This window comes from Pseudophryne corroboree, chromosome 3, assembly GCF_028390025.1.
Source record: "Pseudophryne corroboree isolate aPseCor3 chromosome 3, aPseCor3.hap2, whole genome shotgun sequence".
In the NCBI taxonomy this organism is placed as follows: Eukaryota; Metazoa; Chordata; class Amphibia; order Anura; family Myobatrachidae; genus Pseudophryne; species Pseudophryne corroboree.
The window spans coordinates 372,954,943-372,981,858 of record NC_086446.1 but is presented as its reverse complement, the minus strand read 5'-3'; the positions used below and the strand labels follow the sequence as shown (position 1 = coordinate 372,981,858).

The window sequence follows — 26,916 nt, the reverse complement described above, 5'->3', positions numbered from 1 at the left end:
GTCTATAATAAACAAATGTAAAATCCCCCTTCTGCCCTTTTGCCAACTTGTCCTATGATGAACTGTTATAATTCAGTGTTATCCAGTCACAGTTCCACACTACCTGAGATGCCTAATTGTAATAATCAAACCTTGACTTTCAGCCTTCACATTCAAGCAGCATCTCCTACCTGTGTTTCCCGGGGGTCTATCAGTCAACAATATGGACATGTGTGGGGTTGCAATCCCTCACATGGGCACAATTCATCAAGCAGGCTTCTGGGGACTGCATCGGCTGCAGCTCCTAGAAGCCAGATAGGGCTGTAAGGGAGTGGATTCCCATGGGTAGCGCTCTCTCTTCTAATTGTGGCTTCCCGTGGGTAGCGTTCTCTATTTTAATTGTAGTCCGGACTGGCAGTCTGTCTGGCTGTGATTAGTAAGGAGCGTTTCCCATGGGAATCTACTGCCAGGCTGCCACTGGGGTGGAATATTTGGCCGGGGGGATTCGGGTATTGCCATTTGCAATTAAAATGGTCAAAGTATATAAACTGTAGCTCAATTAAGTCTGACTGTTCAAAGCTGTGTGAAACAGCTAGACAACGTGTGATCCATCTCCTTTATCTCCTTTATGGCTCCTTTATGTGCTCTCTTGCGCTAACGTTTTGAACATGCCGAAACCTGGTCTAAAAGCTAGCTCTGTTGTGTTAATTAATGTAAAGTTTGAGAAATTACCAAAGAATATTACACATTTTTGGACCAATTTGGACCAAAATGCTTTAAAAATCCATATGCGACCAGTTTGTACATCTCTTCACACAATGCTTTTCCATTTACAATAAGAGAGGTTAAGCTTGTCACTGGAAGAATCCATGTCATGGATTCATTCCACCTAATTAACATGCTAATAAAAACAGAAACACTATGACTGATAAAAAGAATATCTAAAATGTTCAAACACTGACATAATACACAAGTGATGTAAATATAAAGCAGAGGTTCTCAAACATGGTTCTCAAGGCACGCCAACATTCTGGGTTTTAGGTATATCCATGGCTCAGCACAGATAGTTAAATCAAATTGACTGGGGTGCTAATTTAAGTCACTTGTGGCAAAGCATGGATATACTTAAACCCGGGACCGTTGGGGTGCCTTGAGGACTGTGTATAAGAACCTCTGGTATGAAGAGTGCTCTGGTATCTTTGCTTATAATTGTTAAGGTCTGATGACATCATTGTTCATTAGGATGAACTTGTGTATTATAATAATGGCATGTAGTACTGTCAATCATAAACATAACAGATATTTGAAGTCACCTTGGATTTTTGTGACCTGCATAAAAGCACTCAGCCTACATCTCTCTGCTTGTGTGTGGTACAAAATGTTGACGCAAGAATGTGGAGTTGTTCTGATTGTCGGCCGTCAGAATGTCACATGGATGTTATGTCCATATGTCTAATGTCAACATTCACAATTATGACATTGTGTTTTCAGCTGATTTTAGCCCTAACCCTGTCCGCTGCCTAACCCTAACACTAAAATGGACAGTCGACATTATGTCCATGTCGACATTGTGAATTTGACATCTTGACCATGTTCACATTCTGAATGTTGACATTCCGGCCATGTCAACATAATGCTGCTAATTCAGATGTGGACAGAGTAGATTTCGCAGGTGCTTCATTGGAAGCAGCAGTGATAGCTCTGTATGTAAATGCAGCAGGATGCATCTATTACATGCAGACGCTTCCTGCTGCAGTAGTGATCCAAGCTGTGTCCTAGAACGCAGTCATTGGATCACTGCGACGCCATCGGGCGACTTACGGCACCCATGGGGTCTCGCATGCCGCCCGTCTCAGGTGCTTGTATGAGTCCGTAAAGCTCTGTCCAATAACAGAGATCCGGGCCTCTTTCCTCCCCCTAAACGATGGTGACATGCCTGCTTTTACAAACAGAGGCCATCGCCACTCCCTCCCCACCCCCAAACGGCATCAGACTGTCAATCACTGACAGTCTGATACCGGACTGATTCCGATATCGCAGGACCCGTTCGCGTATGTGCAGAATGGATCCTGCATAAGCGCAAAGTACCGATAATTGGTACTTTATGAGGAAAGCAGCAACTCTGTATCCTCTGAATCACCCCCAATGGCAGCATATCCTGTACTTTAATATGTCCGCAGATATTGTCAGTGACTGACAGCCTTATCATTTATATAAGGGAGCACGAAAGAGAGACCTTTTATACTTATATTCATTGGAATAAATAATATTGCAGGAGATGTCCCATTACATATGCCACCAATGACATTATACGGTCTTCATCGTACACTACTGTAATTACTGTAACAGGCATTTCAGAAGGGCTCATTGAGCCACAGCCAACATTAGCTTTAGCACTTACTGCAAAATCATGTGCAGTATAAAGTACTTACTGTAGTCACTTCCCACTTCCAGAAAATAATCTTCCAGTATTTACCATCATTCTCACAAGAATCAATTTTCAGCACTTTTACATATAACAAGAATTTCATTTTATATTTGTCATTCAGTTTTCCCAATCTAGCAATCATATCTTTACATAATGACTATCAATATGCATGTTTTATGTTAGGGAAATCAGACTGTAGGAATTGTTAATATGTATATATATTGTACTGATCTGCTTTAACTACTCTGTAAATAAATAGTAATAAACAATATTTAATTTTATATAACTGATCTAATAACATTCAAAAATCATAACAAATAACATGTTGTTACAATCACTCATGGCACTTAAATGTCCTTATCTTTTTAGTTTCCAGCTGTCTGGCTCAAAATCCAGTACTCTATAATAACTGAAGTCCAGTGTCCTTATGTTGAACAACAATGATGACTGATCTTGACATAACTGCCTCTTCCTTGCAGGGTGTTTATAAAGGTGGGATCGGTTGTCCCCTTTCCGGAGTGCTTTTATAAGACCCAGAGTCCAACGATCCGGCAGCAGTGTCAAGCAGGATTGAAGCCAGAGTTATGCATGATTCCAGCAGCACTTGACTTCAGCATAGATTGGTGCAATGTAAGCTTGGTGAGTATCAGGTGTAGTACTGAGAATGAACACCAGATGGCTTAGGAACTCAATATAGCCATATAGCCACAGAAACTGCATAGTCCACCAGATGAGACAAAACATTAGTGTGTGTCTATCTATCTATCTATCTATCTATCTATCTATCTATCTATCTATCTATCTATCTATCTATCTGGTCTGTCTATCTATCTGGTCTATCTATCTGGTCTATCTATCTATCTATCTATCTATCTATCTATCTATCTATCTATCTATCTATCTATCTATCTATCTATTTATTCTTCATTCAAGAATCCGCACTCACATCCTATGTAATCCATCAGTGGGGTGCTCCATAAAGGTAATATACCAATAATAGACTGTTTGCTAACCATTAAAGTTAGGAGAGGGCACTCATCAAGCATAAAGATAAAAAAGTCCAATTTATTAATTAATCTAAATTCATCTTACATTGTAGTAGAGTCGACGTTTCGGCCCTCAGCAGGGGCCTTTGTCAAGACAGATATCACTGACAACCTCACAGCATGGAGACAAAGGTGTACTGACAATGCCTCCCAGGCTCACATAAATACCCAAATTCAGCGGACACAGGTTGCTCAATCAGCCAATCAATCAATTAGGAACACTGCCCGCAATTCCAGAATGTTTATTGGGAGGAGTGATTCCTCCTGGTCCACCGACCCTGGAAAGAGTGTTTCTCCAACACCGCGCCCCAGCCCCTCAGACTGGCATCAGTAATCAGTAAGACCCAGTTGGGGATCCAGAAGGGACGGCCCCTGTTGAACTGCTGGTCCTGTAGCCAAAAGGTCAGCAATAGACGAACCTCTGGAGTCAAGGAGATCATATGAGACCTGATCCAATGAGTTAGGCTGCCCCACTTGGAAAGGATTAACCTCTGCAGAGGGCGGGAATGAAATTGAGCATACTCTCCCATGTCACAAGCCGACACCATCAGGCCTAGTACTTGCATCGCAGAGTGTATCGACACTCTTGGGCAGAGAGTAAGTATCTTATCCTGTCCAGAAGCTTCAGGACCTTCTCTGGAGACAGAAACAGCCATTGACTGTGTATGTCTAGCAGTGCCCCCAGGTGCACCATGCTCTGAGCAGGGACCAGTGAGGACTTCTTCCAGTTGAGGAGCCATCTATGGGTTAGTAGGAAGTTTACCATCAGTTGCAGATGACTGAGGAGGACATTATGGGAGTTTGCCAGGATCAGCAAGTCATCCAGATATGGCAGGATCCTTACTGGTGTCGGAGATGAGCCGTCATCACGGCCATAGCCTTGGTTAAGATTCAAGGGGCCGTGGCCAGTCCAAACGTCAGATATGAACAAAACAAGAAATACCAACTGCGCTAACATATAAATTAAATTTTTATATTAATTAAAATCAATTGCACAAATACACATACACATACACATACACAAATTAAAATAATGCGGCACTAATGATGTCAAGAAATTGATATTGACACTGAGCCTTAATAAGCCACTCTCTGACAACAATTATTCACTCAGGGCAGTCTTTGTGCAAAATTGCCGGCATATGCCACTGATTGCTGGAAGATGGAAAAAGTCCTGCAACACATGCACTTTGATAAAGCTGCCAAGTGACAGTGAAACGCGTTAGGGGGGGCCACATCTCTGACCAGGGCGTTCCTGAGGATTCCTGCAGGCGTTATACAGGACTTTGCCTTTCATCAGAAATTCCAGTCCCTTCAGTGTGGACATTAATAAAGGGAGAACCACCGTCTTCACTGCGTGGGATAGAGAGATCACTCCAGAACCCCGCTAGGTGGGATACCCGGCTGAATTACCACCAGGGACTTGGTAACTATTCTTCACTACCTGGACGCCATTCCATTTATACAAACGCATGTGTTGCAGGACTTTTTCCATCTTCCAGCAATCAGTGGCATATGCCGGCAATTTTGCACAAAGACTGCCCTGGGTGAATAATTGTTGTCAGAGAGTGGCTTATTAAGGCTCAGTTTCAATATCAATTTCTTGGCATCATTAGTGCCGCATTATTTTAATTTGTGTATGTGTATTTGTTCAATTGATTTTAATTAATATAAAAATTGAATTTATATGTTAGCGCAGTTGGTATTTCTTGTTTTGTTCATATTTATGCTATTGGGGTGAACGACTATCACCCCCTCTCCAACAGCAGCTTAGAAAACCAGCCCAGTTACAGCGCCTGTTGTTTTTACCATTCATGGTAAAATTTACTTAGTCCAAACGTCAGAGCCTGGAAATGATAGTGAAGGTTGCCAATAGCAAACCGCAGATATTGCTGATGTGATATGGCAATAAGTTTATGCAGGTAAGCATTTTATATATCCAGGGATACCATATAATCTCCGAGTTCCATGGGCAGTACAATTGAGCGCAGTGTTTCCATACGGAATTTGGATACTCTCACACACTTGTTCAGTGATTTGAGTTTGAGTATAGGCCGGAAAGACCCATTGGGTTTCAGTACTAGAAACAGGGTTGAGTAGTATCCTCTGCCTCTCTGGGATAGAGGTATCAGCACCACCACTCCTGTATCCAGGAGGGAACTCACAACCATTTGTAGAGCTTGCGCCTGTAACGGATCCGAAGGGATAACCATTGTGCTGAACTGGCGAGGGGGATGCCTCTTGAAAGAGACTGCATACCCGTGAGAGACACCCATGTGTCTGAAGTGGTCTTTAACCAAACCTGGGTGAATTGCAGAAGTCAGCCTCCCACCCTGGGGTCCCCCAGCGGAAGGCTTGTCACATCATGCAGCAAGCTTGTTGTGTTTAGAAGCAGGCTGATGGGATGTCCAGGATTGTTTAGCCTTGTTTATGCTCAGATGACGACTTACGCGTTTCTCCGCTTTCAGCAGCACTGCTTACATCGGCGGCTTCCTCAGAGACGGTATCTTACAGTCTCTGAGGAAGCCGTCGATGTAAGCAGTTCTGCTGAAAGCAGAGAAACGCGTAAGACGTCATCTGAGCCCAATACTGGTTTAGCCTGCACGGCATAATACACCTGCACCAGCGATTTCTATTTGGACACTCCAGATATGGCACCACAAAAGGTTTGAAAAGCACCAGGAGCCGGGAGGAGCCTGTGGATATTTGTTTAAAAGACAGGTGATATTTAAAAAGCTGCCTATGCCACGTTGTGCTGCATTGCTACTAACCCTGTGAAACAGGTGTCTTATAAAGCATCTAACTAAGCATTACTAATACAGCTGGACTTTATATGTCAGTGCACTGATTCCGTTGCATGCATTAACTTTAACACCGCTATGAGCTCTACTAACATAAGGATCAATGCACTAATTAAGCAGGACTAATCTAGTTACTGAAAAGCTGCTAAATTGAAGGTCATACTATAGCCGTGTGGCTTTATAAATGGTTAATCCTCATATATAAATGGTTTTGTAATGTAAACTATATACTGGACGGTATTGTGCTTTTTAGTTTTTAATTGGTTTTTAATTTATGTGTAAATAAATAAATTATACACGATTCCTGGAAAGCGCTGTTTTTGTTTTTGTACTGTACCGTGAACTAGGGGTTGAATAGCCTCTTATTACAGCAGCTGAAGGAACCGTGTGTCATTTAAAATACTGTGAATATACCATTGCTATTAATTGGTTTGTGATTTACCTTGCTTAAATCTAAAAAGCGCCTAGTCTTTCTTCCTATTTGTAGGATCTGTTTAATAGTAACCACTAAGTTAGGGACATCAACCTGAGTAGTTTCTTCCTCATCAGAAGCAGCTGTGTCAGTGTCTGACGGGACAGTATACTCCCCATTCTCATCAGAAGAATCTTCTGAGAGATTAGTGAATTGTGAGGAGGAAGCAGCCTGCTTAGATGAATCCGTGACGCAAGAGTGACTTGAGGCAGTTTTATGTCTAACCAAGGAGTGACTCCGTTGCTGCAACTGGGTAGACAAATTATCCGCTCAAGGCGAATTTACCATGGGGACAATATGTGGCTGTAATTGCACAGGAGGTCCCATAGGGGGGCGTAAGTCGTGTCACAAGCGTATTGAGCATAGTTGAGAACGCCACCCAAGGTGGCTCCTGATTGGTTACAGGAGCCATGGACTGACTGGGAGATGTATGGCACATAGTACACAGACCATCATACAAAACTTCCCCCTCAGGCAAATCCTTGGTGCATGCGCTGCAGGATGCAGAAGCATCCTCGGATTTCCTGCCCTTTGTGTTATTATTAGTGAATGCAACTGCAGGATGTTTTAATACGATATAGCCAGACAGAGTACAATACCTGTGAATAAATTCCCTTACACAGTACACAAACAGCAGCGATTAAGTCCGGTATTATGTGACTGAGCCCACAGTACACAACACCAGCAAATAAATCCGGCATTAGGTGACTGAGTACACAGTAGAGTACACTTTAATCGGTAAATACTGTGAAGCACTATATATGTGACCCTGACGCACCTAGTCCCTTAGGGTACAGAATACAGTGATAGATATAGCTGTGATACACTGTAAGTGAAATCCACACAGCAGATACAGGCACACACAGTCACAGTGACAATGCAGATAATTATTTTAGTAATACAATAAAACTGCACTGGACTAGTATATGACTAGTATATGTATATTATATATAACAATGCACAGTCTGAGACCAGATGCACAGGTACACTTGTTCTTAACTAACGCTATCTTAATATCGACATGTAGAATATATAAGTGCTTGTAAAACCACAACGCTGATGTACAGGCCGGTTTACAAAGGAGACCTTGCCCTGCAGTCCCGGAGACCAGTCGCATCTATTTTATAAAATGGCGCCCAGCATCTCAGTCAGGGAGTGAGGGAGAGTGTGAGGCAGCTCCCGGGCAGGAACACCAGCAGTAGCGGCGCCAGTGGCCAGCCTTTCAACGCCAGCGTGGGGAGCCGGGAGCCTCCGGGAACAGCAGTCTGTGGCGGCAGCGGGGGGCCTTTCAAAAAGGGGGCTCGGGGTACTTACCCCCAGGGCCCCTTTCTTAACACGGCTCTGTCTACAGGGAGAGAGGTGGGATACAGGAGTTCCAAAGCAGACATTCTAGGCAGCTACCTAAAGTTACATAATGGTAGCGCCAGCCCTGACAAATATTATAATAAATAGCAATGTATGCTATGCTTAATCTCTACATATCTTCTATACTGCTATCTATGTTTTTAGTGCTTAAAGTATATTCCTGCATTTTTGTTTGTTTTTCCTCAAAGAATACTTTTGATATTTGATTATTTCTGAAAGTGAACATGCTGTTTTATAATGTAAAGTACAAATGCACCTGTGTTTACTGTTTACTGGGTAGCAATGGATCTGCAGTCCAAGATCGCCACATCTAGTAGGCCCTACACACTGGCCGACATCAGTCAAAGATATGAACGATCTCGTTCATAAATGAACAAGATACCGTTCATATCTTTGAGTGTGGAGGCTCCAGCGATGTACGATGCGCGGTCCCGCGCTCGTTCATCGCTGGTCCCCCGTCGGCTGTGCATGCAGGCCAATATGGACGATCTCGTCCATATTTGCCTGCACGTCAATACAGGCGGGTGACGGGGGAGTGAAGAAACTTCACTCCCCCCGTCACTGCCCCCCCGCCGCCGGGTCGCCCGTCGGCCGTATCCGCCGTCGGGCATGTCAAAGTCAGAAAAATATCACTATGCACACTGCCATATTTGCACCTCATACATGTCCGCGCTGCGCATGCGTGAGCTCTCCCGTGCGTGCGCATACTCACTGTTGCGTGCACCCGCAGGCGCACGGTATGCGCATTTACGGTAGAGTTTATGTGTTCGTAGCGTGCAACTCAATCGTTACATAATTTAACCATATAATGTATTTTATAAGTTAATATTCCCCTGAGTCCAGCAGGTATCAGTGGGTCTCAAATGGCTCTTTGACCTTAGAGATTCCCCAAACAATAGTTTGCATGTTGGGAGGGCTTCACATCTTCATATGCATAGTTAAGCACAGGAATAGTAATTGAAGATTAATTGTATTCCGAATCAGTATCTTTCCCGCAGACGGAGTACAATAGCCTTTAATTACACTGAGCTTTGAGACTCAATGAGGAGGGCCAACACCTGTGTTTACGAAATGGGACTGGATTTGTCTCCAGAAGAATGATTGCTGAGATGTCATTGTCTCAACTGAGAGTGGACAGTGGGACAGTATTCGCCAAACAATAGCTTCCCACAAGACAGGAATGTGTTAGTCATCATCCATTGTTTTGCATAACCAAACCCACTGATGCAGCTGGCTCACATGCTGTGAGGGACACACACACATCCTGTTGTTGACACCCCCCCACAGCTGGAATGAGGGTATGATATACCCACTGGAGATCACAGGGCTCACTCACTCACACAGCTACCTGGCACCCAGCAGCATGGCTGCTTCCTCCCTAGGTCTGACCTCCAAGCGGAAGGCTAAGTATAGAATTCACATGGCTAGATAAGGAAATATAGACAGATTGCTTTAAGGTCAATGGTGCTGGTTTAAATAGGATATTGTAACTTGTTTGTGTGATAGATCTGGGAATCTGTGATGGTAGCTGGGACATTAGACAACCTGTAGCATAGCATTTGTGGTATTTGTTTGCCTATGGTGATTTAAAATAGATTGTGCTGGTTTGTTATAATATATCTTGTTAATCATGAATACCACCATGCAGTTACTTTTGAATATGTGCTTGTAGCAATGGCAGGCTGATACTTGTGGGTACCTGGTGGTCTGGTCTTGTGATAGCTCATATGCTCTGGTTATTGAGATACTGTGTTTGCTTGAAATTGTGAAAGGTGATTTAGATGGTTTGGAATTGTAAAATCAGAACATATGCATTGTTTTGAGGCTTGGACATTTTGGAATAAAATGGAGTCTTGTGTCTTCTGCTATGTGATTGTGGTGTAGCAGAGAGTGCCATGTGTTTGGACCTGCAAATCTAAAATGGCTGCTAGCATCCCCCTTTCAACCATGTGTTGCAGTCCTTGGAATCATGGGAGGTTTCCCAAAATGGAGTCTAGCTTCTGTCCCATGCGGTATTGTAGGGTTGTGTATATAGGGACAGCCAGTATGGGTAAGCTCAAGTATTTTCTCCACAAAGATTCTCAGCATTGACTAACATGCGCAGCGATTGTTCCTCACATGTGTAAGCTTCTCTGCAATCATATTGTCTTTATTGTTATTGTGAGCCATCTCTCTCTCTCTCTCTCTCTTCTCTTCTTTCTCTCTCATTTTCCCTTAAACATAATTGTATTGTATATCCTGTGTAGTTATCTGGTTAGTTAGTCTGTGTTATATTGTAGTGTGTGACTTGTACTGTATTACTCTTTTTGCAAGTAATAACATTCTTACTAAAGGCGTTAGAACCTTAGACCGGTATTTGATTGGTTATTATAAATGCATAAAGGTTTCTCAGAGCGTCATAGTCGCACATACAGCTTTTAAGCTAACAAGGTTACACTGCATTACATCTAAACATTGTCACTGCACAAATGTTTACAGTATAAGTACATTCCTTAAGGTATAGTTAAGGGAGTACCCTTGCGGTACTTTTTGCGCCAATTGCGTACTGTGTTCTTTAACCTTTAACGTGTTTTTAATAGGACAAATATTATAGACATTGTCAGGCAGCTCGGCGGCGGATCAGCCAATGTGTAGGGCCCTTAAGGGAGTGCATGGATTTGCATCTCTGGAATGCAAGATGTGAATGAGTTCTTAGGATATGGGCATACACTTTGAAATGTCTGCATGTAGATACATTGCAGAAATAAGAAGCAGTGCAAATTTGTGTGTGTGTGTGGTTAAATGAGCCATAATTTCTTAAAGAATTGTTCCCTATTGTTTATGTGAAAATGTAAATATATGTACTAATTTTCATTACATCATATCCTCCTTACAGGTAGATAAATCAGAACCATCTCCTACACCATATAGCTCTGGGGCTCTTGAATGGGAAGTCGAGTTTAATCCTCCTTCTGATGACTTAGGTGAAACTCATTACCTCTCGGATTACTTGCTCACTCTGCTCCTTCCTATTCTAATTGCTGTGCTCCTGTGTGTTCTGCTGTCCTATATCATGTGCTGCCGCAGAGAAGGGGTGTAAGTGTTGACAGCAATTTTCTATATGCTTTTGGAGGGAATTATATAAGCAACTAGATATATGTATACATATTCACAGTGGCGGCTCCTACCTTGTTGGAGGAGGAGGGCTGCCGCTGCTGCCGGGTTTCCCCCTCCTTGTCCCTGCCGCTGCCGTCGCCTGTGCTATGTACAGTTCACAGACGGCAGGACCCGGCGCATGCGCAGTAGCAGCGACGGTACTGGGCTTGCGCAAAACCATGGCTTCTATGTGGCCTGCATCGGCGGCAGGGAGCTGGATTCCTACAGGAAGCTAGCTCTCTGCCTATTGCAGCCCGGTCTGGCAGTTCCGGAGTGAGGAAACACCTCCCAATAGGACTGCCTGTAGTGTCTGTGACTGCCAGGTACGGTCTCACGGACTGCATCTAGCTTCACTGTTAGTGAACTGGGTGTCGGATTTGACCTGGGAAGGGGGAAGGGGGGGGCGGAGGGAGGGGGCTGCAGTCCTGCAGCCTATAGGTAAAAACTGCCGCTGTAATATGTATACTTTCAGTTTACTTTTATGGCACTATATAATGAAGCTGTACTTATAGCAAATAATGTATTATTACATATTAGGGAGAGGCTCATTTTATGAGGGAGGTAGTGCTGGAGGATGACATAATCAGGCGCACAGTGCTAGGGGATCACATAAGGAGACACACAGTGCTGGGAGATCACATAATCAGGCACGCAGTGCTAGGGGATCACATAATGATACACGCAGTTCTGGGGGATCACATTATCAGGCATGCGGTGCTGGAGGATCACATGCAGTGCTGGGGGATCACATAATTAGACGAGCAGTGCTGGGGAATCACATAATTAGATAGGCAGTGCTGGGGGATCACATAATTAGACAGGCAGTGCTGGGCGATAATCTTATGACACACCTCTCGGAGCAGTACAGGCCGTCTTCAGTGCCTTGTGCATAAGTGTTGCATTCACAATCATTGAGGCACCATCGGTTGCAACATCAACTCAGTGAGCAGCCCCTGTCTGGCAAACAGCCTCCCTTGTAAGGCTCTCAAAATATGACCATTGTGGCTGCTGTGGTGTGAAAGAGAACGCAGCCACATGCCAAAACACGCCCATGACACTTTCTCTTTTTGGGATCACTTTAGGTCCCTTTCGAGTCTCCACCCTGAAACGACCCACGAATCTCAGAAGCCATCTCAAGTAGTAGCGATGTCGCGACTTGGTTAACAAGTGTGCAATAAGGGATTCCTAGGCTTTTTGCACATGTGCAAACATTAATACAGCGTCCTCAGGCCCAGTGTTGGGTATTATAGAAAGAGTTAGGCTAACTGTGTCATCGCTTGAAGAGTGATAAAATGGAGAGAGAAAAGTACCAGCCAACAGCTCCTAACTGTAATTTTTCAAACACAACCTGCACATGCCCAGAGACTACTGGGCATGTGCAGGTATCCAGGAAAATGGCACCCGTGTTACGTTCCCGGGGACATCTCTATTGCGCATGCGAGAATCACTAAAAAATGGCCACTGGTATGTCACTACCATTTCTCAGCCTGCGGACGTGTCTGTGTATGCAGTTACAATGGCTCCAACTCAGGGCCGGATTAAAGGAGGGCAACATGGTCGGTAGTCCCGGGGGCCCCACACATTAGGGGCCCCACACCCTGGTATTTCAACCAAAGCAGTTCCCCTTTTGTGGCTCAGCTGTTCATTTACAGTGGCTGCCGAAGAGATCCTCCATCTACAGTTAGTCTCACGGTATAGTGAAGTGAAATCCCATGATGCACTGACCCTGAGCTGGCAGCGTCTGCTGCTCGACACATTGTCCCTGCCCAGGCTGCTGCTCCGTGACATCCAGATAGTGTGTGTGTTTTTTAATGGTTGCGCACAGGGAGGGGCAGGCGGTGCACAGGAGTACTTGGAAGCAATTTTAGTAGCGTTAATCCAGCCCTGCTTCAGCTGCTTACTTCCAATGGACATTCTGAGCAACCATAGGATGTGACTGATGTGTGTTTGAAAGATGATCGATGGTGCGACTAATGTGTGTCCGATAGTAATCGATGGTGCATCTGATGTGTGTCTGATAGTGCATGTATGTATGCATGCGGCACATTAGAGGTGCTGCCCATGGGTATCTCTCTACAAATCCCAGTGGCTGTGACATGAGCATATTTTCACATACAGAATCGCAGTTACGACAGGATTAGCATGCACCTCCGAATCAGGATCAATGTATGAGAGACAGTGCAGGTGACCACAAAATGGAACAAGCAATGGTGTGAGGCTCACACCATAGAGACATAGGGGGTCATTCTGATCTGAACGCTGCTGTGCGTTTTTAGCGGGCGTTCAGATCTGAACTGCACATGCGTATGTACTGTTCCGGCGCGTCGCACAGCTGTAATGGACATCAGTGCCCTGCGATGGGATGGTGCGAATAATCCATTCGCACGGGCGTTCACAAGGAGATTGACAGGAAGAGGCAGTTTGTGGGTGGCAACTGACCGTTTTCAGGGAGTGTCTGGAAAAACGCAGGCAGGCTCAGGCGTTTTCAGAGAGGGTGTCTGACGTCAGCTCCGGTTGCGATCAGCCTGTCCTCATCACACTGGAAGAGTAAGTCCTGGGCTGCACAGAGACTGCACAAAATCAGTTTGTGCAGCTCTGCTACACATGCAGTTGCACACCTGCACAGCTAAAAGCCACTCCCTATGTAGGCATCGACTATCTGATCGCAGGGCAGCAAAAACACAGCCCAGCGATCAGATCTGAATGACCCTCATATTTGCCTACTTTTGGAAAAGCATTTAGGGAGGTTGTGAAAGCAACACTTATGCAGGAGGCACTGAAGAGGGCGTGTACTGCTCTGAGATACGTGTCATAAGATTGTCTTACTGTATGTCCGGCTGTAAATGAACATCAAAGCAGTTACTGTACATAGTAGCCATTATTGTGCTGTAGAGCTTTATCCATCCTCTTTATTTTTCTCCCCAGTGTTTCCTCCATGGTGGGCAGAGAGTAATGACATCATCACTGTATTGCTCCCTCCTTGCCCATCCTCAGGGCTATTTCTAGTGGTATTTTTACTAAAGTGCCGGTTTTTAGAAGTGGCGATGTTGCCCATAGCAACCAATCAGATTCTAGCTATTATCTTCTAGAATGTGCTAGATAAATAAGTATAATCTGATTGATTGCTATGGGCAACATCGCCACTTCTAAAAACCTGCACTTAAGTAACTATACCCCTAGACAATTCAGGGAGTCAGGGAGATCACCGCTATTTAAGAGAGAGTTGGCAAGTATGCATAGAGAAATTGCTGGTGATCACATAATTGAGGGGCGTGTCCTGAGAAAATGTAGGATAAATGAGACAGTATACAGAGTTCATATCATGGTATGTTAGTTAGTACTGGAGGGATTATAACAATGGGGTGTAGACAATGTTCTTGAAAGATTGCTTTTTAAGGGAAGCAATACTGGGTAACACATCAGCAGGAGTCAGTGTAAGGGAAGCACTACTAGGGAACACATCAGCAGGAGTCAGTGTAAGGGAAGCACTACTAGGGAACACATCAGCAGGAGTAAGTGTAAGGGAAGCACTACTGGGAAACACATCAGCAGGAGTCAGTGTAAGGGAAGCACTACTAGGGAACACATCAGCAGGAGTCAGTGTAAGGGAAGTACTACTGGGGAACACATCAGCAGGAGTCAGTGTAAGGGAAGCACTACTGGGGAACACATCAGCAGGAGTCAGTGTAAGGGAAGCACTACAGGGTAACACATCAGCAGGAGTCAGTGTAAGAGAAGCACTACTGGGGAACACATCAGCAGGAGTCAGTGTAAGGGAAGCACTACAGGGTAACACATCAGCAGGAGTCAGTGTAAGAGAAGCACTACTGGGGAACACATCAGCAGGAGTCAGTGTAAGGGAAGCACTACAGGGTAACACATCAGCAGGAGTCAGTGTAAGAGAAGCACTACTGGGAAACACATCAGCAGGAGTCAGTGTAAGGGAAGCACTACTGGGGAACACATCAGCAGGAGTCAGTGTAAGGGAAGCACTACTGGGAAACACATCAGCAGGAGTCAGTGTAAGGGAAGCACTACTAGGGAACACATCAGCAGGAGTCAGTGTAAGGGAAGCACTACTGGGGAACACATCAGCAGGAGTCAGTGTAAGGGAAGCACTACTAGGGAACACATCAGCAGGAGTCAGTGTAAGGGAAGCACTACTGGGAAACACATCAGCAGGAGTCAGTGTAAGGGAAGCACTACAGGGTAACACATCAGTCAGTGTAAGAGAAGCACGACTGGGAAACACATCAGCAGGACTCAGTGTAAGGGAAGCACTACTGGAAAACACATCAGCAGGAGTCAGTGTAAGGGAAGCACTACTAGGGAACACATCAGCAGGAGTCAGTGTAAGGGAAGCAATACTAGGGAACACATCAGCAGGAGTCAGTGTAAGGGAAGCACTACAGGGTAACACATCAGCAGGAGTCAGTGTAAGGGAAGCACTACTGGGGAACACATCAGCAGGAGTCAGTGTAAGGGAAGCACTACTGGGGAACACATCAGCAGGAGTCAGTGTAAGGGAAGCACTACTGGGGAACACATCAGCAGGAGTCAGTGTAAGGGAAGCAGTACTGAGGGATTTGGAGCCTTTTAGAATAATTTCTTCGTAGTTTTATACAGTTTAGGTACTTTTTCGTAGTACTATATAGCACACACAAACTCCCACGTGAGCAAACCCCATCATGAGGGAGGCAGTGGTAGGAATCACATCATAAAAGAGGTTTTGGTGGGAAAACATATGCAGTAGATAGTGCTGGAGAATCAAATCTTGAGGAAGACAGATCTGCTGGATCATATCATGGGGCAGTCAATATTGGTTGGATCACATCACAAATGAGGTATTGTTTAGAGAAAATACATTATACTGGATTCAATACAAGAGGAACATATAACAAAGAAGCTGTGTGTCAGAGATACAGAAATCCTGAGCATAACAATGCAAGCAGACTAAGGGGCCCATTTATCAAACCTTGGAGAGTGATAAATAGCACAGTGATAAAGGGATCTATTCATGAAGCAGTGAAAAGAGCGGAGAAGTGAGCCAGTGGAGAAGCTGCCCAAGGCAACCAATCAGCATTGAATTATGATGGCCCAAAATCGCCCCAGTGTGAACCCAGCTTAATAGCATGAGGGAAATTAATATAATGTGTAAAGTGCCCACAGTTAATGGCCACTTTAGACCTGTGTTCATGCATATTAAGATTAGATAATCTACACAATATTTACCGTTGTTGTTGGATATTGATAAAACATTTCATTTTTATATTAAGAGAGAAGAGAGATGCAGAAACATCAGTGTAAGTTTTGGAGCTTGTGTGTTTTATACTTTCATTGCATGCATGCATTGTGTCCTTAAGCTGCATACACACTATGAGATATTGCTGATATTGTATGATTTCAAACAATATTTCATAGTGTGTACACACGATTTATCATATGATGTGCGCTCCCGTGGACATCCAATATCTGACCTGCATGCAGTCTTGATGGTGCAATATCATGAGCTTTTTTGTAGTATGTACATACAACCATACGATTTTAGGGTGTTGACGTCAGCCTGGACCCTCCTCCTTGTGCTTCCTTAAAAACAACACCAGCCCCATAAGATATAATTTCATCTTATCTTATTGTTTTATTGTATAATGCGTATGCCCAATATCGTATGTTGGGAAATTGTATACAACATCACATGAGGCGCACATCGTACTAGTGTGTACACAGCCTACATAACACATTCCACAGTGCTACGCAATTTGACTTTATTGAGGCACATCAGTCCCTTCCCCACAGGCACTTGCAATCTAATTTCACCACAGGGAGACAAACACCTACAGCAATCAAAAGCCAAAATGTGTCTTTTTACAATGAGAGAAAACTGGAAACCCTGTGGGAAACACATATGAACATAGAATTAATATTAAAACCACAAGTGCAATTATACTAACCACTCTGCCATATGAAAACACATTGGGGTATATTTACTAAGGTATGAGTTTTTTAGAAGTGGAAATATTGCCCATAGCATAGCAACCAGATTCCACTTAACATTTATCGAGCTGCTTCTAGAAGATACTATCTAGACTTTAGAATTTGTTGCTAACATCTCCACTTCTAAAAACTCTCACCTTAGTAAATATACCTCATTGCGAATAATTCAATTGCTAGCGAAGGAGGAAAATTGCCATTGCCGCAGCGTTTAAATGCTCCCAATGGCAGCCCAATTCATATGAAATATAAAAATGTGATGTCACACGGCGCTACCAACCAATATAGCTCTTAAACATTCTTCACATAAATATGATGATGAGCTTTTTCTTTCCCCGAAAAATACTCTAAGAAACAAAGAAATACACACAATTGTGCAATACAGGGAGACAGAAATGAAATCCAAGAGTGTTTTTATTGGTCCCACTCACAATTGTACAGGTTATTGATTGCGTATCACCCTCATAGGGTAAATCATCCTCAGAGTGAATAATTCTCCTTTAAAACTGGAACTTAAAAAGGACATATATAGTGCAATATTGTCTAATTTAAAAACAAATTTTAATATACAAATGCACTCACAAGATTAACAAATCAACAAGCAGAGAGGACTTTACAGCTTGGTGATATGCTTGTTGATTTTTTTATTTCAAAGCTTTATTTGGTTTATACAACTTATGTAAGAAGATACAAAAAAATTGTAATACATTCAATAAAGTGAGGAAAAGTCATATAGATGACTGTTTACGATAAACAATGTTTCTTGAATACAGAAGTTAAGCAGCAAATGGTAAGGAGAGTCATGATGGCCATCTTAGTATCCTTGCAGAAAACGTATAATTAGATCGAGCTTAGTATGGAAACATCTAGGCCTATAGTCCGAGAAGTTATAAATTATAACAGGATTTATATAGCTTCAGCGCCAACTATAACCTATACAGTAGACATAAACAAGTATCACAATTGCAAGGATATAAAGTATTGTTTCGATATCATAAGATAGATACCTACAAAACTATTTAAGGACATCATGTATGGGAAGACGCAGACAAGGCAAACAAATGGGAAAGAGGTGGAGGGGAGGGGGGGAAGAGGATCAGAAAGAACCCTAGTAATAGAAGCATTTGCGAGGAAAACACATTCAAATGTAATGGCATGAAAAACAGGTACTTGAGGGACATCAATAATGGGGTCTTGAGACATACATTTCAAACATCTACTTTGTATAACAAAGCCTCACTTCCAAAGCATTATTAATCAGTGAAGGTTCTAGTATGCATATCGAGCAAGATGCGTGATTGTAAGTTGATATCTAAGGATATATGCTGTCCCCATTTATCTAAAAACGTCGACATTCGATAGCCTGGATTAAGAGAGAGTGCCCTTTTGTCAAAGTAAAGTAACTGCAATAATCTCGTTTTCAATTCCTGGATCGTAGGGGCATATCTCTTAGTCCAGTAAGTCAGAATACGTTTTTTAGCTACGGTCAAAGCCACAGTTAGAAAAGGAATAACATGTTTCTGTTGCGGGGTAAATGCCCAGTGTACAAAATTAATACAGAGGCAAGCTAGAGGGTGGGGGTCAAGGGATAGGTTAAACGTTGAATTAAGGAAGGAAAGAACCTTACGCCAGAAATGGAGGACTTTGGAGCAAGCCCAGAAGCAGTGGAAATATTTGGCATTTGCCATTCTACATTTAGGGCACGCTTCAGATTCTGAAGAATCCATGTACTTCCGTTGTGCCGGAGCCAGGGGTGGATTGGGATTGAACACCAGCCCGGGAAATTTATGGAAGCAGCCCTAATGGGGGCGGAGTCTGAGAGGTGAGGTCTGTCAAGAGGGTGAGGTCACTCCTCAGAGGTCTTGATTCTGAAACAGAAACAGTTGGGGCCTCCTTTGCTTTACGACTTTAGGCATATGCTGCTACAATGCCCTTCCCTGATGTACATCTGTACATCTGAATATACAAGGACTGATAACCTACTTTCAGTGTCTACTGACACTGCAGTCATGCCTTTAATCTACTTCTGATTTTATTGATTTTTCATTCTACAAACCCCTTTTTTTAACCTTATATGTTTCAAAGTACAGGGAGTGGGAGCACATATTACATACAGCACAGTACAGGGAGGGAGCACACACTACATACAGAACAGTACAGGGAGGGAGCACACACTACATACAGCACAGTACAGGGAGGAGGAGCACACACTACATACAGCACAGTTCAGGGAGGGAGCACACACTACATACAGCACAGTACAGGGAGGGAGCACACACTACATACAGAACAGTACAGGGAGGGAGCACACACTACATACAGAACAGTACAGGGAGGGAGCACACACTACATACAGCACAGTACAGGGAGGAGGAGCACACACTACATACAGCACAGTACAAGGAGGAGGAGCACACACTACATACAGCACAGTACAGGGAGGGAGCACACACTACATACAGCACAGTACAGGGAGGGAGCACACACTACATACAACACAGTACAGGGAGGGAGCACACACTACATACAGCACAGTACAGGGAGGGAGCACACACTACATACAGCACAGTACAGGGAGGGAGCACACACTACATACAACACAGTACAGGGAGGGAGCACACACTACATACAGCACAGTACAGGGAGGGAGCACACACTACATACAGCACAGTACAGGGAGGAAGAGCACACACTACATTCAGCACAGTACAGGGACGGAGCACACACAAGTAGTGAAACACAGACACAGAGGACTAGCGCATCAGAATCCGTCCAAGTGGCCAATCCGCCCCTGATTACATACATAGTCACCATATTACATACATAGCCACCACATCACACGTATAGCACTGCATTACATGTATAGCACCGCACTACACAAATAGCACTGCATAACACGAATAGCACCACATTACACGTATAGCACCGCACTACATGTATAGCACCGCATTATACAAATAGCACCACATTACATACGTAGCCACCACATTACATACGTAGCCACTGTATTACATACGTAGTCACTGCATTACATACGTAGCCACCACATTATATAAATAGTCCCATCATCATGGACAGACATTGGGATGCTTTAGGGCTGAAGGACTTTGCATCAGAGATTGTCCCAGGGCTGGCTGTGAGTGCTGCCTGGTCAGCTGGCATCCTGAGAACAAGGTACATCCTGCTCCTGTCCAGTCCCCAAACCATACACTGTGACCGGGGACTCCTTAACCCTTACACTAACATGATAATGCAAATAATGTAATTAAAAATAACCTCTCTGCCGGGTCCCCTTCAGTGCTCAGTTGCCGCTCTGGACAGTTCAGTGAGAGTGCGGGAGCTGGGGTAGCAGCGGGTATAGTGAACCCGGCTCCGACCATCGCTTTGCTGCTGCTCCTGGGCCGGGCTCATTGAAGAGACCTTTGGCTGGGGTCAGGGAGAAGATGCTGCTGGGCTGGTTAACTTTCTCCAGGTCACCCGTTGGTAGAACACTTTTCACGGCTTGCGGCACCTGGAAGTACTTTCTAGCCTAACTTCTGGATTGCGTTCCAATGAACCACAAGTATTGGAAGCAGTGTGAGCCAGCCCAGCCTGAGTGTGAATCAGCCTGGCTGAGGGGGATATGGGACCGGCCCATCGGAATCTGTCATGGTGTCCTAGTGGGCCAATCCGCCCCTGGCCAGGGCTATGTATATCCTATGGATAGTCTTGAAATGGACTTCCTGGAGATATGCAGATTGTAGAATAGACATGGTTTTGGAGTAAGGCTGTAATAATAGGTCCATTTCATCAACATCAGGCATGTCTCTTTTCCAAGATTCCAACAGAGGTCCTACACCTTTGTCGTTACGTGGAGAGAGGAGTAGAGTGTTTAGAGAAGATGATTTAAACTTACAGCGTGGCAGAGAACGAAGCAGGTTTGCAAGAGGTGTATTAACCTTAGCAATTGGTCGCTTGATTCGTAGGGAAGATACAAAGTGGCGTATTTGAAGGTATAGGTAGAAGTGAGAGTTAGGTATATTGTATTGCTCTACAATGTTTGCAAAGGAGAGGATGTGACCTCCTGGATCAAACAATTTTGTCGCTAAATTCAATACCTTTTCACGCCACAATCGGATTGCGGGATTATGCAAGGAGGGCTGGATTGTCCCAAATCGGGATAAATGGGGAGTTGGTATGAGTGGAATGCAGAATTTTATGTATTGTAAGCCAGCTGTCATAAGTGTCTCTTTAAAGTATGTGTTGTAAAATGGATGAGGGAATAAGTTGTATTGGGGAATGAAGAAGGGCACTTGGAGAAAACGGCTGGAAATTAGATTGTTCTAAGGTAAAGTCAACATAATCTGAAGTTTCTAATAGCCAATCGGATATGTATCGAAATTGCGCAACTTTAGAGTATAACAGAAAATCTGGGATTCCCAAACCCCCTTCCTTTTTGAGTTTAGTCAGTTTCAGGAGGGATAGTCTGGCTCTTTTATTCTGCCAGAGAAAGGATGATATGGCTTTATTAAGTTTAAGGACATCTTGTGAGGAGATGGTTCATGGGAGCATCTGTACCGTGTAATAAACTTTAGGAAAAATTTTCTTTTGACAACGGCTGCCCTACCAAGTAAAGACAGTGGTAATTTATTCCATCCATCGAATTGAGAAAGAACTTTATCAAGCAAAGGTGTGAAGTTGGCCTTCTATATTTGGAGTGGATTCCTGGTAATTTGAATTCCCAAATATTTAATAGAGTGAGTTTGGACAGTAAATCGACTTATAAGTGGTAAGGATTGGGTTAAAGCGGATAGTGGCGTTATAGGTAAAATGTCAGATTTAGAAACATTAATTTTGTATCCAGACTGAACATGATATGTGGATATTATGTCCATGATTGCAGGGAGATTTAGCTCCGAAGAGGCGATCAAAATGCCTCTGAATAAAGTAGATGGACGGAGTGACATTGCTAGGGGTTCGATCGCCAAAGCAAACAGGAGTGGGGACATGGGACATCCTTGCTTTGTGCCTCTCTGAATAGGGAAAGGAGGGGACAAAAATCCATTACAGGCAATCTGTGAGGATGAGGATCTGTACAAAATCTGGATAAATGAAACAAATAGGGAAGGAAATCCAAAGCGTTCCATAGTGGAAAATAGATGGGGCCATAGTATCAAGTCAAAGGCCTTTTCTGCATCTACACTCAGTATGATTTTTTCATCTGAGTTCTCGCTATGGAATGCTTGGATCGCTGCTAAAACTTTCCAAATATTTATGACAGAGTGTCTGTTTGTAAGTAATTTATAATCTGAATTTAGCAATGAAATTGGTCTATAAGACCCTGGTAGATCAGATGGTCTGCCTGCTATAGGGAGGACCTTAATAATGGCCAAATTTAAATAAAGAGGGGCATTGTGATTGAAAAGGATATAATTAAAAACAGAGACCAAAATAGGACATATTTTATCTCTGAACATTTTGTAAAGGTCCCCAGTAAATCCATCAGGACCAGGTGATTTAGCTTGTTTAAGTGTTTTAACTGCCTCTTGGACTTCCGTTAAAGATATGGACATAGTCAGTCGTGGGAGATATTCTTCAGGAACAGGGGTAAAGGGCAAGTTTGTCAAAGAAGGAGGAACATGTGAAGTGGAACAAGTATCAGTTATTGGCCTAGAAGTGTCTATAGTATGAGGTGTCGAGTGTACTTCAGCATAGAACGTTCTCATAACTTCAGTTATTTGTTTGTTGGATGTAGTATGGGAGCCATCAGGTAACATTAATGGATGGACCGCCATAGCAGGTCTGGTGCCATTCAGAATATTAGTAAGCAATTTACTTGTCTTATTGCCAAATTGATGGTATCTAAAATTAGACGCAAACTGATATTTATCTGTTAGTGATTGAAGAACCTCATCAAAGTGAGTCTGAGCCAAAAGATAATTTGCCCTATTCGTGGGCGAAGGATAACTAGTGTAGGTAGAATAAGCATTAGTTAACAGCTGTTGTTTTAAAAGATAGGAGTCTGAGGTCGCCTTTTTCAATTGAGACTTATAAGACATGATAGACCCTCTTAAAACTGCTTTAGCCGTCATCCAGTAAAGGGCGGGATCAGAGGCTAAAGTCATTTCATTGTTCACATGGTATTCATCCCAGGAATGATTGACATGAGAGATAAAATTCGGGGATTTGTGCAGGTGAGCAGGGAATCTCCAGATTTTGTGATCAGAAATTTCATGCTGTGTTTTAAAAGTCACCCATACAAGAGCATGGTCTGAAATAATAATCGGTTCGATATCAGAATCTATAACTTGAGTAAATAAAGAATTAGATACTGTAGGGCAATGTAATCTATTCTGGAAAAAGTGTGGTGTGCCGAGGACAAGCAGGTATAGCCTTTATCAATTGGGTGAGTAGCTCTCCATATATCGATCACTTGTAGTAAGTGAAAGAGGGTGGGAAGTGAACCCCTAATTTAGGGAGAGATGGTGCATGTTTCTTAGGATGGGATTTATCCAAGTGTAAGTGTGAAATAAGGTTGAAATCTCTGCATAAAATAATATTGGAAGAGGAGTGAGGAAGTAAAATACGGAGTATATTTTTGAAAAAGGTTTTAGTGTAAACGTTTGGGCATATAGAGTACAGAGCGTGTAAGTTTTAGCATAAAGTTGGAAAGACACCACTACATATCTGCCATTTGTATCTGCCTGGACAGTGACTTCATCTATAGGCAAAGATTTGGAAACTAGGACTACTACTCCTCTCGACTTGGTATTGTAGGGGGCGGACGCAAGAACACGCCAATTTAGCATTTGTAGTTTAACAGTTTCAGCAGCTGACAGGTGAGTTTCCTGAATACAAGCTATATGTAATTTAAGCTCATTCAAATATGTGAGTGCCTTACGTCTCTTCGCCGGAGTATGAATTCCCCCGATATTGATGGAACCGACCTTAGCATTCGTTACCCTGGGAGTAGGGAATGGAGGGCATGATGGAAGGAGTATGTATTCAAGAAGCCACTAATTATCCTTGATAAGGGGAGAAAATAGAAATGGGAAAGAACAAGAGGGTGGAGGGAGACACAAGACAAAACAAACGAAACATGTACAGCAAAATGAACCGATGCATGAACAACATGCAGAGAAGTTATCAAACTCTGTCAAAGGTAACTTCCGAGCCGTGTGGGAATAAAGGCGGAGGTGGAGCCGTTCAATCGAGGCAGCTATAAGTCAATACTTGATTAGGGCACGGCAGAGGCTCCATGGCCCTTAACATGAATATATACCCCTATTAACATGTATGAGTAATAAAACATATGTGAAAAAAAGGAGGGGGGGGGGAGGGGCGAAGAAACAAAGGAAAGCCCACAATTACATCTTAGTAAACAAAATATTGTGTCACAAATATCTTAAACTTTGCAGAGTATTAAGTAATCGTATATTGAGCAGCAGGTGGTAGGTAGCAAGTAGAAGACCAAGAATAAAGCAAGGTCGTATATCCCCCATCTAAAGCATATATAGCATATAATATACTCAATATTTAGAACAGAGGGAGAAACATTGATCTAAGTACAAAAGAAGAAATGAGGGGAAGTTGGGAAAAGTTAAACTAATTAAGTCCACTAAAGCATTGGCAGCCGGCGGAGAGTCGGAGATGTCATCATAGGCCACGTGGGATCCTTCATCCAAAAAGGCCTGGGCATCAGCGGGAGAGGTAAAGTCATAATGTTTGTCATCAATAAAGATGCGGAGCCTGGCCGGATACATGAGAGCAAACTTTTGTTTTGCAGCCACTAAGGAGAAACAGATTGGCGAGTGCCTTAGTAAGTTCGACGGAAAAGTCCTGAAATATACGGATCCATGTACCTTCCCAAAGCAAGGTATGTTCTCTGCAGGACGCTTTCCATATAGCGAGTTTGTGGAGGTAATTTAAACATTTGACTATAACTACCCTTGGCCGTTTGTTGTGCGGCTTCGGGGAGGGTCCAATTCTGTGAACCCTTTCCACTACTAGATCAGCACATTCAGATTCAATTTCAGGAGTTTAGGAAGATTCAGGAACTCCGACCAATTGTATATTACATCTTCTTGTCCTGTTTTCACTATCGTCTATCTTATTCCAGAGGTGATAGTTATCTCTCTGGAGTCTAGCAATAGCACTCTGTGCGTCAGCTAAATCATGGCAAACAGCGCCAACACGGCGTTCAGTGTCTCCCACCCTGACCTGCAGTTGCTGTATCTGCTGGGTGATCTCCGTCACTGCCTGTGCTAGGAGAGGGGTCATGGCATGTTTGATCGCATCCACAATGTTCCCATACGTGGCTGGGGCGTCCGGGGACTTGCGTACCTGTGGAAGGTTGTCATCTGGGGAGGGCGCCGCTGCTTTCTTGGAAGCAGGGAGAGGGGATGCAGCGTCTTGATCCGCCGCCATGTGCGTCCCTGCGCGGCACTTCTCCAAGCGGCTCTGCTGCTGCGGCTTAGCGGAGGGCGGAGAGGAACTTGTCCATCTGGTGCCCCGGGAGTAGAGAGGTAAATGTGCGTGTGGTATTGGAGGCAGGGGTGCCTTGAAATGTATATTTCTGTGGGCCACGGAGCAGAGCTGAGCGATCACGCTGCAGCTCCCATGAACCCGGAAGCGGAAGTCGCTTGTTGATTTTTTAATCTTGTGAATGCAATTGTATATTAAAATTTGTTTTTAAATTAGACAATATTGTACTATATATGTCCTTTTTAAGTTCCAGTTTTAAAGGAGAATTATTCACTCTGAGGATGACTTACACTATGAGGGTGATACGCAATCAATAACCTGTACAACTGTGAGTGGGACCAATAAAAACACTCTTGGATTTCATTTCTGTCTCTCTGTATTGCACAATTGTGTGGATTTCTTTGTTTCTTAGAGTATTTTTCGGGGAAAGAAAAAGCTCATCATCATATTTATGTGAAGAATGTATAAGAGCTATATTGGTTGGTAGCGCCGTGTGACATCACATTTTTATATTTCATATGCACCTAAGAGTTTGTTGGTGAAGGCTCTATCTGTTTTATCACTGGCTGCAAGTGCAAACTCATATTGTGAGCGCAGTGTGGATTGTTATTCTTTTTTCAGCCCAATTCATACCCTTCACCTGGCCTGATTCGCACCCATTTGCCCAAAAATGCTCGCTACCCTATGGGGTAGTGAACACTTTTGAGTGAGATCTCTCCACTGTAAAGTGTGGGGTGTTGAGCAAATTCGTCCGGGCAAGATATTCGCTGGCAAATGAATTCCCCCATTATGTTAGTGCTGTTTGTTTTTGTCTAATCCTGGAGTATGTAGCTCAATGTAATCTAGAATTTACCATTTTAAGTTATGTGCCACTGAAAAATTGTAATTGTATAATGCCAAGTTTTATGCTAAAGATTAAACTATAAGCTATGACTTATTTCCTTACAATGTATTATAGTATGGGATATTTCAGTCCTTATAATACTGTACAGATAAGAATCCCTGTTAAATAGGGAAATAATCAGCTTTGGATCAATTTTAAGGGGTACTTGTAATTGATTTTTCATTGGTTTTAAATCAATGAAAATCTATGTAAATTGATGTTGTGTTTAGTGGGCTATCGCAGACATTTACTAAGATTTAAAAATTAATACAAATAATCGTAAATGTGAGTTTTAGCCCCTGCACAACATCCATTTAGATTAATTGTCATCAATTTAAAATTGCTAACAATCG

At 43.3% G+C, this 26,916-nt stretch overlaps 1 protein-coding gene across 1 annotated transcript in view; it reads left to right on the top strand.

Moving 5' to 3' along the window:
• The window catches only part of SGCA (sarcoglycan alpha), a 46,079-nt gene that overhangs the window by 12,893 nt on the left and 6,270 nt on the right, over positions 1 to 26,916 (top strand). The window contains exons 6-8 of the mRNA XM_063959901.1: positions 2,887 to 3,046; positions 10,967 to 11,166; positions 16,503 to 16,529. Of these exons, the coding sequence (XP_063815971.1) occupies positions 2,887 to 3,046; positions 10,967 to 11,166; positions 16,503 to 16,529 (387 nt within the window). The remainder of the gene's footprint in view (positions 1 to 2,886; positions 3,047 to 10,966; positions 11,167 to 16,502; positions 16,530 to 26,916) is intronic.